Source organism: Erpetoichthys calabaricus, chromosome 4, assembly GCF_900747795.2.
Source record: "Erpetoichthys calabaricus chromosome 4, fErpCal1.3, whole genome shotgun sequence".
Lineage (NCBI taxonomy): Eukaryota > Metazoa > Chordata > Cladistia > Polypteriformes > Polypteridae > Erpetoichthys > Erpetoichthys calabaricus.
The window spans coordinates 209780152-209796544 of record NC_041397.2 but is presented as its reverse complement, the minus strand read 5'-3'; the positions used below and the strand labels follow the sequence as shown (position 1 = coordinate 209796544).

General features: G+C 37.8%; 1 protein-coding gene across 1 annotated transcript; it reads right to left on the bottom strand.

The window, feature by feature from the left end:
* Positions 1-13247: 13247 nt before the first annotated feature.
* Positions 13248-16090, bottom strand: crebzf (CREB/ATF bZIP transcription factor). The gene is made up of 3 exons (XM_028800275.2): positions 14796-16090; positions 14483-14563; positions 13248-13844 (listed from the first exon to the last, which is right to left on the bottom strand). The coding sequence occupies exons 1-3, from the start codon at positions 15725-15727 to the stop codon at positions 13652-13654; spliced, it is 1206 nt and encodes a 401-aa protein (XP_028656108.2). The 5' UTR covers positions 15728-16090; the 3' UTR covers positions 13248-13651.
* Between the last annotated feature and the right edge of the window lie 303 nt (positions 16091-16393).

The window sequence follows — 16393 nt, the reverse complement described above, 5'->3', positions numbered from 1 at the left end:
AACCTTATTCCACTTACTCATCAATTACATGTCCACAACTCTACAATAGCACAATTTCAAACATAAGAATATCTGACTAAGCCAATAGTAATATTGTTATATTGTTTTTGAAGGGTGGATGGTCCCTTAGCTTTTCATTTATTTTATGGACGGAACTTCTTAAGTATATTAATAAAATTTTCTTTTCCAGATGTCCGTGTAAAGGTTTACTTGTTTAATATAACATGAAAGTAGCAAAACAAATACTTATGAATTAACTACATGAAGAAAATAAAGCTACAAGTCAAATTACTGAGAGGAATTAACCTTCATTACGTATCTAGAACAAAACTAACAGTCACACTACAGGAACCTGTCTACACAAATCTGCTCTTCATATGAATGTGTGGTCATTTACCTATATCCTGTACCTCTAGTGAAATTCATAAACTGTAGCTGAAATAATGAGCTTGGGATGCTCAGTGTAAATCCTTCTGGATTTACTCATGCCTCATCAGTTGCAATCAGAAATATTCAGCCCCCTCACCCTTAATAAAAATCAAGCAGTATGCTTGTGATCATAGGTCTTGCTAGAAAGATCCACTTTCTGAACAGAAGGCATCACGTTCCATTTTAAAATGGCCAGGTATTTCTGGGAATTCATGATGCTAGTTACACAGTTAAGATTGCCAGTTCTTGCAGCAGAAAAACCATCTCCAAATCATCGATGACCCACCTCCACGCTTGACAGTGGGGATGGCATATTCTAGTTGAACTTTGATGTCCTTTGTGGTGAAGAGTGGAGTGCAAGAGTTGAAGTGCAGCCATGATGTCCTTGCGTATTATTCAGTGCTCATCTTATAGTTACCACTGAAGCACTTGTTCTGGCCTTCATCAGGTCATCCTGTAGGGAGTTTTCTTGGTTGTCCTGACTAAGTTGTTAAGGGTTCTTGCTTAAATTTTAGGCTTTCTCCTCCAGTCAGGGTTGCAGATGTACCTTAAGTTTAAAACTTCCTTATAAATGCTCCTAATGGTGACTCTTGGAATTTTCAATTTTTGGGAAATCATCTTATATGGGTACAATGAAATAATTTACTCTCTCTCTCAGCCTTTGTGAATGCTCCTCAGTCTTACCCATGATTGCAACTCACCTTTGAAGCTAATTAAGGATCATTACTGAATTTCCCAAAGGCTTAAAACTATGTTGTAGGATCCACTTTAGGCCATAAAAACTAGCTGAAGGTTTTAAAAACAGCAACATTATATAAGGGTTTAAAAATTGTGACATGGCTATATTAATAAAATATCCTGTTTCTCACAAATACTACATCTTGTAGTTTCTTTGTTGATTTTATGTATAACTCCTGATAAAAAAGTCATCCAAAGCAAAATCTAGCTCTTTGAAAAAACTTTCATTGGTAAACCCTTACAGTCTTTGGGGGTTTGAAAATATCTGATTATAACTGTATGGATAATTAGTTACCACACTTCTTATTGTAGTGTAAAAATTCCTTTTATGAAATCCTCCCCTTAAGGTATGTATGACAAACCACCACATAACCCACTTATGAAAACTTCTCCTTAAGGTATGTATGACAAACCACCACATAAACCATATAAAAAGCAGTAATATTTACTGAACAAAATATACTGCTTTGGTTTAGTAACACTTCATTTTGTGGTTTATTTTTACTTTTAATTGCGCAGACTTACTGATCGATCCTCCAGTGCAAGGCTAAAATCAAAGAGATGCACCTTTTTCATGAAATTTCATTTTGTAAAGATTACATGAAGAATAGCTGCTTCCACAACTGAAAAGCCATCATAGAGTTTTACCCTAAAAATGATTTGTGGTAGGTATGTAGCTTCAAAGTTCTTGTAAACTACAATATGAACTAGCCAGTATGAAGTTAAACTAAAAGAATAAATTGAATTGCCCAGCTTGATGTAAAGGGAACTGAAGCACTTGCTGCTTCCTCTATTAATAACTGAAGTATTCTCATATAAATCTCATTCGAGACCCCCTACTTTAAAAACCACAACTTTTAAGTCCTTTGTTCAGAATGGGAGAAATATGCAAATTAAAATATTGACATATCAAACTGAATGTCTAAATTCAAGTGCTGTGACTACAGTTCAGGTGTGCATGACGATAGACAGCCTAATGTCCTTACAGCATTTCAGGTAAGTAATCTTTGCTTTTACAATTAAAGCATGAAATAACTATGTGTAAGATAAGTGAAATAAGATTACCAAACCTAACTTTAGGTATAGCATACCAGCCACAAATGCTTCCGATTTAAGAAAGCTATTCAAATTTATATTGATCCTTGTATTTGTTATGCTTGCAAAAAAAAAAAAAAAAACGGGGATTAAAAAAAAAAAATACATTTCTTCTACCAGAGGTTCTCAATGTCGGTCCTGGGGGCCCACTGTGGCTTCAGGTTTTTGTTCCAACCAGATTCCTAATCAGTGACAACATCTGATAACACTGAGCTCAATTAATTAGCAGACTTTTTTTTCTCTTCACTTATTCTTCATTAAGAAAGCACCGCAGCATGTTTTACATTTATAAGACATTTAGGAATATTTCTGCTTTTGCTAAAGATTTAAATGCTTAACAACCTTTTGTTGATTTCATTGAATTAATTAAACAATTAGAACACTCTGCAAAAAACAATGAAAATCAAGATGAAAATATTGTTAAAAAGAAAACAAAATACATTATTCCAATATAACTGCTTGGTACATTTTAATATACCAAACTTAGTTTTCTAATTTCTACATTTTTCCCAAAACACAGAATTTGACAAATAACAGTTCACTTAATTAGCCCAGGAGTCCAATTAAAAATAGAAGCTGGTTGGAACAAAAACCTGCAGCCACAGTGGGCCCCCAGGACCGACACTGAGAACCTTTGCCTATACCAACATAATCAGCATAACTCTCCCAAAAAAATTCATGCACAAAGTTTTACCCGCAGAATATGGCATAAGAATAGAACAGAAATTTCCCTATGAACATCAGGGAGGCACATATTTCAACTGTTCAACTCATATTTCCTGGCAAAGTTACATTCTACACTTGACTTTCACATACAAGGTCACACGTCTAATAAAAAAAACAAATGCAAGTTCTACCAATGACTACAACAAGCCCAATGTATATGACATGTATCACTTTCACAAAATCTATTTACAACTTTACCTGGAGTAACAATTTACTCTGCAATTTGCCGGTTAAAAACAGTAAAACTTTGCACAAAAATTCCTTTTAAACTTACCATCAGTTTTATAACGGACACATTTTGGTGCAAATCACAAACCACTGTTCTGAATAAAACAGGCCAGAGAGACTTCTGGCAAACATTTTACAGACCTGTACAGTGCACTAGGAATAGCACACACAAAAAAAAAAAAAATCAATGGGATAGTACCAATCTAATAGCCAACGTTCAAAAACATAACAGTATTTGTTTAAAAAAAAAAAAAAAAAAAGTTTTAGTGGTACCTAGTGCTGTATTCATGTGTGGCTGAAGTAGACAAAGTTCTTCAGAAGGCACAATAATACGTGAGAAAGTCCTAAGTAAAAACTACATATTAAAGTGGCTCATGGTGGGTGATGATACAGCACATATTAACACATGCTGAAAACAAAAAAACGGATAATGTCTAAAAGGTCCGTGCATTTAAGGCAAGAGAATTTCAGCAAACAACTGCAACAACTATGATTACTTTATAATAAAAAAATAAAAAAAAACACACACACACACAGGCTTTCGTTATTGAAAATAAAATTGCAAGAATAAATGTTATTTAAAATTTAAAATAGTGTCCTACACATACCTGATAAAGGAACAGAGGTTTTGCATTCATTTGCTGATTAAAATAGGTATGTCTACAGAGGTCTACCCTGTAAGCATCCATATTCAAACCAGTGCGTACAGCTGGGTCACAGAGGAATAGCACACATCCACTGTTATTTGTATGGAACAGTTGTCGCAAGTTAAAAAAAAAAAAAGGCAATTTTTTTTTTTTTTTTTGCTTTGAAACATAAAGCATACCTCCTTATTAATACACTATGTCCTGCATTAACAGAAACAGATGCAGAGACACCCAGTTAACAATACAGGCAAAACCACATCCTCCTTGGCTGCATACAAATCTGCAAACACCAAATTTGTTTCATTCATTTGGTTTTAGAAGGCAAACTGAAGTTCATTAGTATAAGCCCTAACATGTGATGAACGTAATGAAAACAAGTTATATATGTGAATAGTATGTCATCAAATGCAGCCTCTCACCTATGATTAATTGACTACAGGCAATATTTCAGTTACCTGTGTTATTCTGGATTTCTACACAGCCTAAGCAATAACAAAATCTGATCACTCACTCACATGAAACATACTTAACAACTGCACAAAAATAGCTGTTTACAGGAGTTGCAAAACTAAATTAAATAAATGTAACAAACTAGATTTCACACAGGAATTTGGGACAAATATGAAAATGGAATTTGTGACTTTTAAAATTTGAATCAATTTGACTCACCAATTTAAATAGTTGGCTGATATTCCAGATTTTATGTGCATGTTGTTACAAAAACAGCTTAAAAAGTGCTCGATAAAAACAAAATACCCTAAATTACCCTGGAATCCTCTAATTTAACAGTACATGTATAATCTTGACTTTAACCAGCATTTCTCTGTTACAGGAGAGAAAATGTCATAGAATAAATTTAGTTATGTGCATATGTAAAGATAAATCATAGTCCATGGTGATATCATCCTTTAAAATACCCTATGGTACTGTGACATCCTTAGAGTACACCTTGCATACCTAATGCTTTCTGCTATGTCACCTACAACTTGGCTTAAGATGTTTTCTTATATAAGCTTTCATTATTTTTATTTATAGTACTAGTTAACCCAAGTAAACACATTGCAAGCTAAAAAAGATGACTACTTAAGGAAAAACAATATTATGCTAATTATATTGTATGCCTGTGGAAGTGTATGACATTGATAAAACAGAGTGTTACCCCAAGTTCCATTGGGGCAATTGAGATCAATGATCATGAAGGGCAATATGATGCCCAACATACAGTCTGTGTGTTAGTTTGATGCTGATTAGTCACGCAATATCTACAAAAATGAGTACTACTAGGAAAAAAAAGAAAATTCAGATCCCCTGCCTGCATTTAATTCAAATGAAGGTAAAAAAAAAAGAGAAAACCGTAGTATATCAAAGTGTACTCCTGTACAATGCTGTTTTTTTCTGATTTATCCAATGACAGGTTTACACAAGTTTTAAAGAGTAACCAGTCATTTTCATTTAATTCTTTTGGATCACTTTGTTGCTAGCATTATGTACATGTGTGCAAAATAAAAACCGTTTTTGACTAGACCCCATAAAAACAATAACAGAATACACATTCTAATGGTGAAATGATCATCTTATTTTCAAGAGCATCCCATTCAGAGACTGAAGGAAGCAGGCCTGCTACCCTTTAAAGGTACCAACACTCTTCACTTAAAGCTCAAACATCTAATCTATACTCAATCCATTTTGTTCAAAAAATTGATTTGTCAATTTGTATTGATAACACCTAGACAATTATAGTTACAAAGTTTAAACTCTTAAAAAGTATTAAACTTATTGTCTACCCATTTGACATTTTATGATACCTATTATCCATTTACTGAGAGAAACACAAACACAAAATCACAAACACAGAACATGGATAGTGTTGTCACCTCACAGATCAAGCACCCAGGATTTTAAATCTAATCATTAGCATTGAGTTTACCCATGTCTATGTTTTTCTAACACATCCCCAAAGAAGGGCAGGTTTGATGAACTGGCAATTCCAAAGAGGTCCTGTGTGAGCAAGGCTAAGGGTGTGTGTGTGGGCCCTGCAATGGGATGGCCTTCTGTCCAATGCTGTTTTTTTCTTCCCAAGCCTCCAAACTGGATTGAGTGAGTATGAAAATGTTCTATTTCGTGCAAATTACCTATCAGCTCTTTAAAAACAGTGACGTGCCCAAAAACTTTAAGACTAAAAGTGCCACACACTGCACAATCATACTACTTACTGTCATGCGACAAAGTACATTCCAACTATTTATTTTTTTAATTGTGGACATACCAAAATTTGATCTTAATTTAAAATATGCCTATAGATAAAAGTGATACAACAAATCATGCCATATTTTCATTTTATAGTCTATTGTATAATTTAAATAAACATAAAAACAAATTTCACATGTAGAAAGTAAGTGCACCCCTACATTTCTCACTATCCCAAACACAATTTTAACCAGCTGCAAATGATTTGAGCAATATTTGAGAGGACCTTGGTGGAAACGTTCCTAATATCAAATATTTAGTTTGCATTGTTATTCCTAGGTGAAGTGTCTTATCACCATGTCTACATAGGCCTTTAGAAAGGTTATTGATTCCTCTGAGTCTGGGAAGGGAATTGCATATACTGTATAACAACAAAAAAAAAAAAAAATTGTAAACAACTGGAAATCAATCATTCCACTGTCTAGATCACTTACAATTGGGGAAGATTTCAAATACAGGACAAACTGTCCACATCAGTCAGTCCCTAGCAAGTTCAGCCTGGAAGCAGAACAAGATGCTCAAAAAGTGTCAACCGCTGAACTTCAACACATGACCTGCAGGTAGCTCTTGCCACTTATGCAGCAGCTTATATTTCCACACAGGACCTGGTCTGTTCTAACCAAGACGTAGAAAAGACACTACAAAACCTACTCATTTCTTACCAGCTCTCAAAATAAGCTAATTTGGAAAACCATAGAAAAATACATTAAATTCAAACTCCACAGTGCAGAAAATCAAAAACAGGGAGGATGGCTGGATGTTTAATTTGGGTTTGACCTAATTCTCAAATTTTTGACAGAAATCAATTTAATAAGAGTTTAAATACTTTTTTGCATCATAAATGAAAAAGTACAGGATTTTTTTTTTTTTTTTACACCTTTTAGCCTTGCAGGCTATCAAAGACAGGTAACAGCAAATATGTTTAAATTATTCTCTCTCTTGCCCTACGTGCACTTTCAACGCCTTTCCTCTGTATTCGCATGTATCTGAACTACTCTACCAACACTCCGTCTCTTGAGCACATTCAGGAGAAGAGTGCTTCTCAGACTAAATTATTTTCGAGGAGGCTTTCTCACAACCATTCCACTTTTACACTTGCTGTCTTTGAAGGCGGCTCTGCGTACCTCCCATGCCATTTCTACTTGTGTGTCTGACACTTGAACTTCTTTCATTGCATCACTAAAGCCAAACTGACCTATCAGATTGCTGAGAGGAACTGGACAAACAGACTGTAGTGTTTTATTATACAGTTGATAGATAAGCATGATGGGTTTGTCATTCGGCATTATTTAAAAAAATTTAAAAAAACACTTCCTTGTATATATTGTGCTTTTGATATTTTGAGTAATTCTGCTTCAGAATTACTTACCTATTCAAACTGACTCCTCTAGAAAACACCGATTTGTAGCTGAACATGCAGGCAACCAAAATAAACAGATACTAGGTCGGTCTTGCATACTGATAGAAGGAAACATATGTACACAGTAGCCAGTTCTGTGTTCACTAATTTTTTGGTTAGTTTCCTAATATACTGTAAACTTAACAGTTAAATGATGGGATGAAGTTGCAATGAAAACATTATCTGTACTTTTAACACCTCATATCTGATCTGCATGAGCTGTACATGAACAAAATGCGCAAGAACATAATAAAACCTTCAGACGTGAATGACAATTCATCTTTGGCAGTGATCAGGGTGCTGTCATCAGGAAACCACGCAAAACACAACTGAATCATGTTAGGTAGTAAGACAATATGGGCAAAAAAAAAAAAAAAGATACTGAGGGATAAATGCATATTGTCATATTTCATTAAAGAAAATAAAAATAGGCATGCATACTTTATAAATGACAATTTGTGAAACAAAAAAGTTTTCAAAAATACAGTGCATGCATGAAGATGAAAAAACTTAACTACCTTTAATACAATTGTGCAACATTTTAAACTGTTTAAAATTCCCCAATGTATATAAGGAAATAACTACATTGTTATGTATACACTCATTGTGAAGTTTATTAGGTACACTTGATTATCACACAAACAGCTTATTCCTCCAACCATGCTGCTGAAACTCAATAAATACAGCATGGAGACATGATGCAGAGGAGTTCAATTCACCCAAATGAGTTATGTGTGTGATGTAAGGGTGTACTCACACTGGCAATTTGTTCCTTGCCCAAACATGTTTGTCCACATGCAACCCCACCAAGTCTAATTCGTTAGATGTGACCGCCCCATGCCGGGCTAATCGTACCGTGCCATGGCCTACTTGGAAGAGGTGTGCCTGGGCACAGCTCAGAAGGATCGGGGACAGTATGATCGCTAAACGTGCCTGTGCACAGGAAACAAATATATCAATCATGTAACAAGTAGGGTTGTGCAATTTCCATTACTTTCAACATCATTTGATGCTGCAAATTCCTCCCTTAACATCATTTGTCTCCGGAAAAATATTCTCGTAAACATGCAGGACAATTAACAGCAAAACACTGTGCTGCACAACCAATAAATATTTAAGAGGGTAGTGCGATATCTTGCGCTACACAACTCCCAAAATAAGTAAAATCATTTTGACTTGAATGCTGTCACTCCATGCTCGGACCTTGTTTTGGCTTTACATGAAGGCAATTACGGGGCAATTGTGCTTGGGCAAGGTACAGAACAAAAGTGCCTAGTGCAAGTACACCCTTAACGATCCAGATGTGATCACTGGAGCAAAATTAGCCAATTCCAGTACCTCAGAAACAACTGTTCTCCTGGGACTTCCATATACTATACTCTCTACAAGTAACACAGCATTGTGTGGTAAACAAAAAAATATCCAAAATGCAATGGTTCTGTGGGGGGAAAACACCTAGTTAACAACAGGTGTCAGAAAAGATAGGCTTAGTATGTTATAGCTCAGAAAAAGGCTACAAATAATCAAGTAACAGCACTTCTAAAACAGTAGTGTGCAAAAAGGCATGACTAAGCACATCCCAGGTCTTGAAGCAGGTGGTCTATTGCCATGTGACCATCAAGACTGAAGACTGGAAAAAATGTCACCTGGTCTGATTATTTTCAGCTTCTGCTAGAATATGCAGATAACAGGGCCAGAATCTAGAATAAAAGAGTATGAATCTGTGGACCCTCTCGGCCTTGTGCAAGGCTGGTGATGGTATACAATGTTTTCGAGGCACACTTTAAGTGTCTTGGTAGCACACGAGAATCATTTGAATGCAACAGACTATCCAAGCATTGCTGCTGACCACATGCATCCCTGTATGCTCATATTCTGCCCTTTTTCAATGGATACTTCAAATATAGTATAATGTCACAAAGCAGATAGAAAAATCTACAGGAACTGTCAGATGCCCTTGATTCAGCCTGGTTCAAAATCCACGAAAAATGATTCCTGCTACTTGGTGAATTCTTGGCTCAAAGGATCCATGCTGTTGTGGAGTCCTACCTGCTACTGCATAGGTGTAACTAATAAACTGGCTACTCAGCATTATTTGGGCCATGCTCTTTTGATTGCCTTCTTCTTCTTTTGGCTGCTACCGTTAGGGGTTGCCCACAGCGGATCATCTTCTTCCATATCTTTCTGTCCTCTGCATCTTGTTCTGTTAAACCCATCACCTGCATGTCCTCTCTCATCACATCCATAAACTTCTCTAAGGCCTTCCTCTTTTCCTCTTCCCTGGCAGCTCTATCCTTAGCATCATTCTCCCAATATACTCAGTATCTCTCCTCTGCACTTGTCCAAACCAATGCAATCTTGCCTCTCTGACTCCCAACCGTCCAACTTGAACTGACCCTCTAATGTACTCATTTCTAATCCTGTCCTTCCTTGTTACACCCAGTGCAAATCTTAGCATCTTTAACTCTGCTACCTCCAGCTGTCTCCTGCTTTCTGGTCAGTGCCAACGTCTCCAAACCATATAACATAGTTGGTCTCACTACCATCCTGTAGACCTTCTCTTTTACTCTTGCTGATACCCATCTGTCACAAATTACTCCTGCCACTCTTCTCCACCCATTCCACCCTGTCTGCACTCTTTTTCACCTTTCTTCTACAATCCATTACTCTGTACTGTTGATCCCAAGTATTTAAACTCCTCCACCTTCGCCAACTCTACTCCCTGCATCCTCACCATTCCATTGACCTCCCTCTCTTTTACACCAATGTATTCTGTCTTGTTCCGACTGACCTTCATTCCTCTTCTCTCCAGAGCCTATCTCCACCTCTCCAGAGTCTCCTCCTCAACCTGCTCCCTACTATCGCTACAGATCAGAATATCATCAGCAAACATCATAGTCCACGGGGACTCCTGTCTAATCTCGTCTGTCAACCTGTCCATCACCATTGCAAATAAACGGCTCAGAGCCGATCCCTGATGTAATCCCACCTCCACCTTGAATGCATCCGTCACTCCTACCACAGACCTCACTACTGTCACACATTCCTTGTACATATCCTGTACAACTCTTACATACTTCTCTGCCACTTCCGACTTCTTCATACAATACCACAGCTCCTCTCAAGGCATCCTGTCATATGCTTTCTCCAGGTCCACAAAGACGCAATGCAACTCCTTCTGGCCTTCTCTATACTTCTCCATCAACATCCTCAGAGCAAGCAATGCATCTGTGGTGCTCTTTCTTGGCATGAAACCATACTGCTGCTAACTAATCAAGCTTAAAACTTAACCTAGCTTTCATTACTCTTTCCCATAAGTTCATGCTGTAGCTCATCAATTTTATCCCCCTGTAGTTATTACAGTCCTGCACATCCCCCTTATTCTTAAATATCAGCACCAGTACACTTCTTATCCACTCCTCGGGAATCCACTCACTTTCCAAGATTCCAATAAGCAATCTGGTTAAAAACTCCACTGACATCTCCCCTAAACACCTCCATGCTTCCACAGGTATGTCATCAGGACCAACGGCCCTTCCATTTTTCATCCTCTTCATAGCTTTCCTTACTTCCTCCTTGCTAATCCATTACACTTTCTGATTCACTATCTCCACATCATCCAACCTCTTCTCTCTCTAGTTCTCTTTATTCATCAGCATCTCAAAAAACTCTTTCCATCTGCTCAACACACTCTCCTCGCTTGCGAGTATGTTTCCATCTTTATCTTTTATCACCCTAACCTGCTGCACATCTTTCCCAGCTCTGTCCCTCGGTCTATTTTTTTTTTAGATTGTGCACCTTTTAAACTAAAAAGCTTCTTTGCATCTGCAGATATGAAATCACTAATACAAGTTCTTAAGCACATGCTGGGCTGATCTGATGGTGCAACATATGCTATTGCATTATTTTACAGAATTGCCTACTCTAAGGGGAAAAAGTAACTAAACTTAAGTTTCACTCTAAACAACAAAACACAAATTCTGCAAACTGCTAAAAAAAAAAAAAAAGTTAAAAACTACTGAGTGGCTTTCAGACCTAAAAAACTCTCTTCACTCAAATCAAAATCGCCATTTTTTACCTCATGTATGCATACTGGCATTTTACTGTACTTTTCATTTTGATAAAACAACATGATTATAACTGTTCAGTATACGTTACTTTTAGTTGAAAGTAAACAAGAACATATTAAAAGTTAATACCTATGCACATTGGGAAATGCAGTACAATTCAAAATTGCCTTTAAATTATTTATAATGGGTACTGTGTGCTGGACAACATATTAATGGATGTCTAAAGGCTCATTTATACTTCACGCTCACAATGCGTACGCGCCCGCATCATAGCCGCCACGCGTTCTGAGCATTCATTTGATGTGTCCTCTGAGCAGGTCCTCAGAAATTAACGCGACGTGTGCGCAAGTTGCAGTACCAGCAAAAAGTCGCGGGGCACAGTGTGCTAAAAGTTGGAATGTGACATCAGAGTCTCTGTTTACTATCTACATGTGACAGAAAGCCGCTTTGCGGATCCTACGAGATCGGTGTGCGCTTCAATATTTGATACGATGTGGTGAAGCAAAATGCCGACAGATGTATTTATGGTGCTTTTATATTCAAGCGTTGCATATTCCCGATTGTAATGACACGATACATTTTAAAATTCTCACATACCATCTTCTGTGCCCTTTATTTTTTCTAGGGCTACCACTGCTCCTGACAGCAGCAAATCGCCAGCAATAGATCGCCACACTGAGCACATTAAATGTATGATATTCCAACTCTCTGCACATTTAGAATCCTTAGATTTATACTTGATATCATTTTCATGATGAAAAGCATTAAAGTATATTACATTTTACAGATAAATCGGTACTTTCATTTAAATAATGAATACTGTTAGTAATTACACACATAGGGTGACACAGTGGTGGAGCGTTAGCGCTGCTGTCTTGCAGGGAGTCACGTCACTGATATTCCCTGCCTGGAGTTTACACGTTTTCCTGCTGGGTTTCCTCGGTGTGCTCCAGTTTCCTTCCAAAGATATACAGATTTGGGGATTTGGTGCCGCTAAAATGACACTAATGTATGTGTGCTTGTATTCACCTTGCGATGAGCCGAGGCATCATCCAGGGATTGTTTCTCACTCGTGCCCAATGCTTGCTGGAATGGACACATCCCTGGATTTAATCAATAAACATCCTTTTCAGAGATATTGCGGTAAGGTGTCATCGAAATTTAATGGGTGTTCTAGGCAATTCACAACACAGAGAAGCCAAACATGTTCTCAGCGTGATAATATCTCGCACTGCCACCTGGCGGATTCCTCCAGATTTACGTAAAGTACGCGCGCAAGTATAAACACTTCAATGCTTGCGTAGCAGAAGCGTCCGCTGCAGCATGCGCCGCGTGAAGTATAACTCCGGCCTAAGTAGACACATGTTTGTTTTTACTCATTAGTGAAGTTTTTTTTGTTTTTGTAACTAAGCATATTCGATGCAAAGAAGTCACGCTGGTCTTAGACAAATGCCATAGATTTACGTTTTCCCCCAAGTGACCTTAGGTTGAGTACCTTTTGTTTAAAGGATGTGTTTGAAGAGATAAAATATTAGCTGCATGGAAGAAAAAAAAAAAACAAATTATTAATAAAACTCCCATAAAACAGGTAAATTAAAATCACATACTAAATACTGCCAAGTCGAAGAAAATGTTCTTAATAACAGCAGCTCAATGACTGACACGATAACAATTACCAAATTTTTTATTTGACAACATACACAAGACATTGGATTCTCTTAAATCAAAGCAAGAAGAAGTTGAACAAAATTATCTTTCAAAGTAAAAAGAATCACTTTGAACTAAACAATATGCAAACTCTGCCCTTTACCATAAAACAAATATTTTATTGAATCTAAACAAATGTGACATAATGAGAAAATAAATCTGGCTACGTGAAATATTTTAAGTGCTAACAGAAATAGTTCTATATTGAGCACCATAAAGAATATTTAACTTATGTGGTGCTGCTTTAATTGATGGGTGCAAGAGAATTTTATATATTTCTTTGGTTCAAAAATAAAGTTTAAAAAGCGCATTTCATTTTTAAGCCATTGTTTGTGCATGTATATAAAATATCTTGTTTTGATATGCTAGTCAAACCTGACTTTGCCTTTTACCTCCTTCGCTCTCATTTCCCTGAAACTATCATTTTGTTTATGTCTAGTGCCGGCAAAAACTGAAAATTTTAAACACTTACATTCCCTTATACTACCTTTTAATAAAAACCAGGACAAGATGCCAGCAGCTGGTCCCGTTTCTTCAGCTCCACCACATCGCTTTCCACTTCAGCATAAAGAAAAACAAGGATGCTACATGAAAATGGACTTTAACACAAGAGGGATGTTTCACAATGAGAGAAAATACATACTTTAGTTTTTAATATGAATCACTCATTATCAGTAAGGCGATCAATTTGAAACAATTTCTAGTTCAGAAGGATATCTGCTTTTCCTGCAAAAAGCAAACAACTAACTAGGATTTTGTACTAATAAATATCTCTTTGTGAAACCTCACCTCAATTTTTTATCATTACTTACATAACCATTTAAATTCAATTAGTCTATGACTGGTCCTGTAATAAACCAAAACTACTCTTGAACTGCAAAATTATTTAATGTACAGTACATTATATAAAGTCGAGGCAAGCTTTAAAATCAAAATGACTCAGAATGCAATTAGGCTGCCTTCAAACTTAACAAAAAACATTACATCCTCAAAAAATAAATTTTCAAGTTATTTTTTAACAGTCAATATAACTGCCTAAAAATGTCTGCCTAGCAGTGTCAGGGTTTGCTGCATGTCCAGAGAGTTATCACTGACACACCCACAAAGGATGCTTCTAACAAATCAGTATTGAACATGTTACTGTGTAGAACAAGCAGCACCTTTGTGAGCATTATCTTCCATTAATTGATCCTTACCATGGAGATTGTGGCATTTTTGCATTGGTGTTCTGTAACTCCCACCAGCCCAGTATGGCAGAACAATCACCTAGAAAAAAACTGTCAAAAGGTTTAGCAGTAACTTGCAATAAACGATTTTTCAAAACAAAGCATGCTCAAAACTGATTTAAGCATTACAGAAAATGTTCAGAAGGTCAGATCATAGTAGCACGTTATTGGGGATCTGTCCTCCTTTTGCTTCCAAATTATTATTATTTTTTTTCTTTTTAACAAATGTTCAGTTTTATAGTTTTGCACAAATGAAAAAAAAGTAAATAGTACTTGACCCTACATTTTGAATGAAGAGCCCGCACTATGGGCACATTTGGAGCAGAACTCCACCGACACGTGGTTCTTGTCCACGTGTAGACAGACTCCTCCTAGGTCGCCCTCCGGCATCTCGCTCCTCATCGGTCGTGTATAATCGTGGTCACTTTCGACGCACTCCCGAAACAGCGATGTGGACAACTTGACGCCGTTCACTCCCGTGAGCCTCCCAAGAAGCTGCGCCAGCACACTGTCGTTGGAAAGCACGGCGCGCAGATACCGCGTCTCATCCTCCAAACTTTCCACGCGTTTGTTCAGGTGCGTGTTCTCCTCACGCAGCTCCTGGTTCTCCGTCGACAAACGGGCAACTCTGCTCTCCAAACCCTGCACGTACTCTTTCTTCTTTAAACGGTTAATTCTAGCCGCAATGGCATTGCGATTAGTTTTCCCAGAAGGCTCTTCTTTCGTTGGCGAATCCTCTCTCTGCTGCTTAAAAGCTTGAGACTGGGAGCTGTCGACAGCGGCACCAACAGGATCTTCTGTGTACTGTAAGGTGTCCAAGCCGAAGTCTCGAAGAGACGCTTTATCCTCGGAATAAAACTCTTCCATGGATTCCAGTACTTGTAACTGTGTCCAGTTTAAATCTCCAAGACCGAACAGGTCTGGCAATTCCACATTTGACAAATCATCTTCTGTAACAATATCAGACACTGCCCGTGACTGTGTGTCTAAATTTTCCATCGAGTCACCGGTGAGGAAATCCACTCGATGATCTGTCCGAGGCTCCTCGCACTTCTGCTTCGCCTGTAGACCTTGGGGTCCCTCGCCACATCTCCTTTTTCGTCGAGTTACGCGAGAATCAGTTTTGAACCCCAATCCTTCGGCGTAACCATCGGTAGGCTCGCCCGCGTTGTTCTGCATAGAACGGTTTTTCACAACCCGCCCGCTGCGTCTCATGATGGGGCAGATCTGCTATCGCATGCCCTCAGTCATATTACTCACTGCGGGTGATGCTGGGAATCTTCTGAGTCCTTAAATGAACGGTCCATTTAAACAAATCCAAACAGGCGCAAGTCCGTCTTGCAGCACATTCAAGGCCTAAAGCATAAAACAGCCCTTTTAACTTCAGTTTATTACAACGCTTTCTTACAAAATTACTTCAGTGTCATTGTCGCCAAACGTTTACTAGGTTTCCCTGAAAGCCTTTACTGTTTCTATGAAACGGAAGAAAAAAAGATCGCGTATGATACAACCACGACAATGGCGACTGCGTACAATGACAAAGCGAATTCTCACGTTGGTGTATATCCGGTAGTTGGCTGAGAATATCGCCGAAATTACGTTACTGCCATCTGCTGTGCGGAGGTGCTCACGATACGCGTAACTCCTCTATCTATTCATTTGCCCATACCGCGAGAAGCATAGACATAGAATTACTAGACGCCTCATGACCAGCAGCATCGTACGTCAACGTCGCCGCCATATTGCGAGTGGCACTGCTGTGGAGTGAAGTACAGTACAGGTAATGGATAAAGATGCCTCACACATGTGCTGCTTGGGATTGTACAAACCGCTGTACGCTCCAGACCAGATCACAGGGATTACATTTCATAGGTAAAGCTG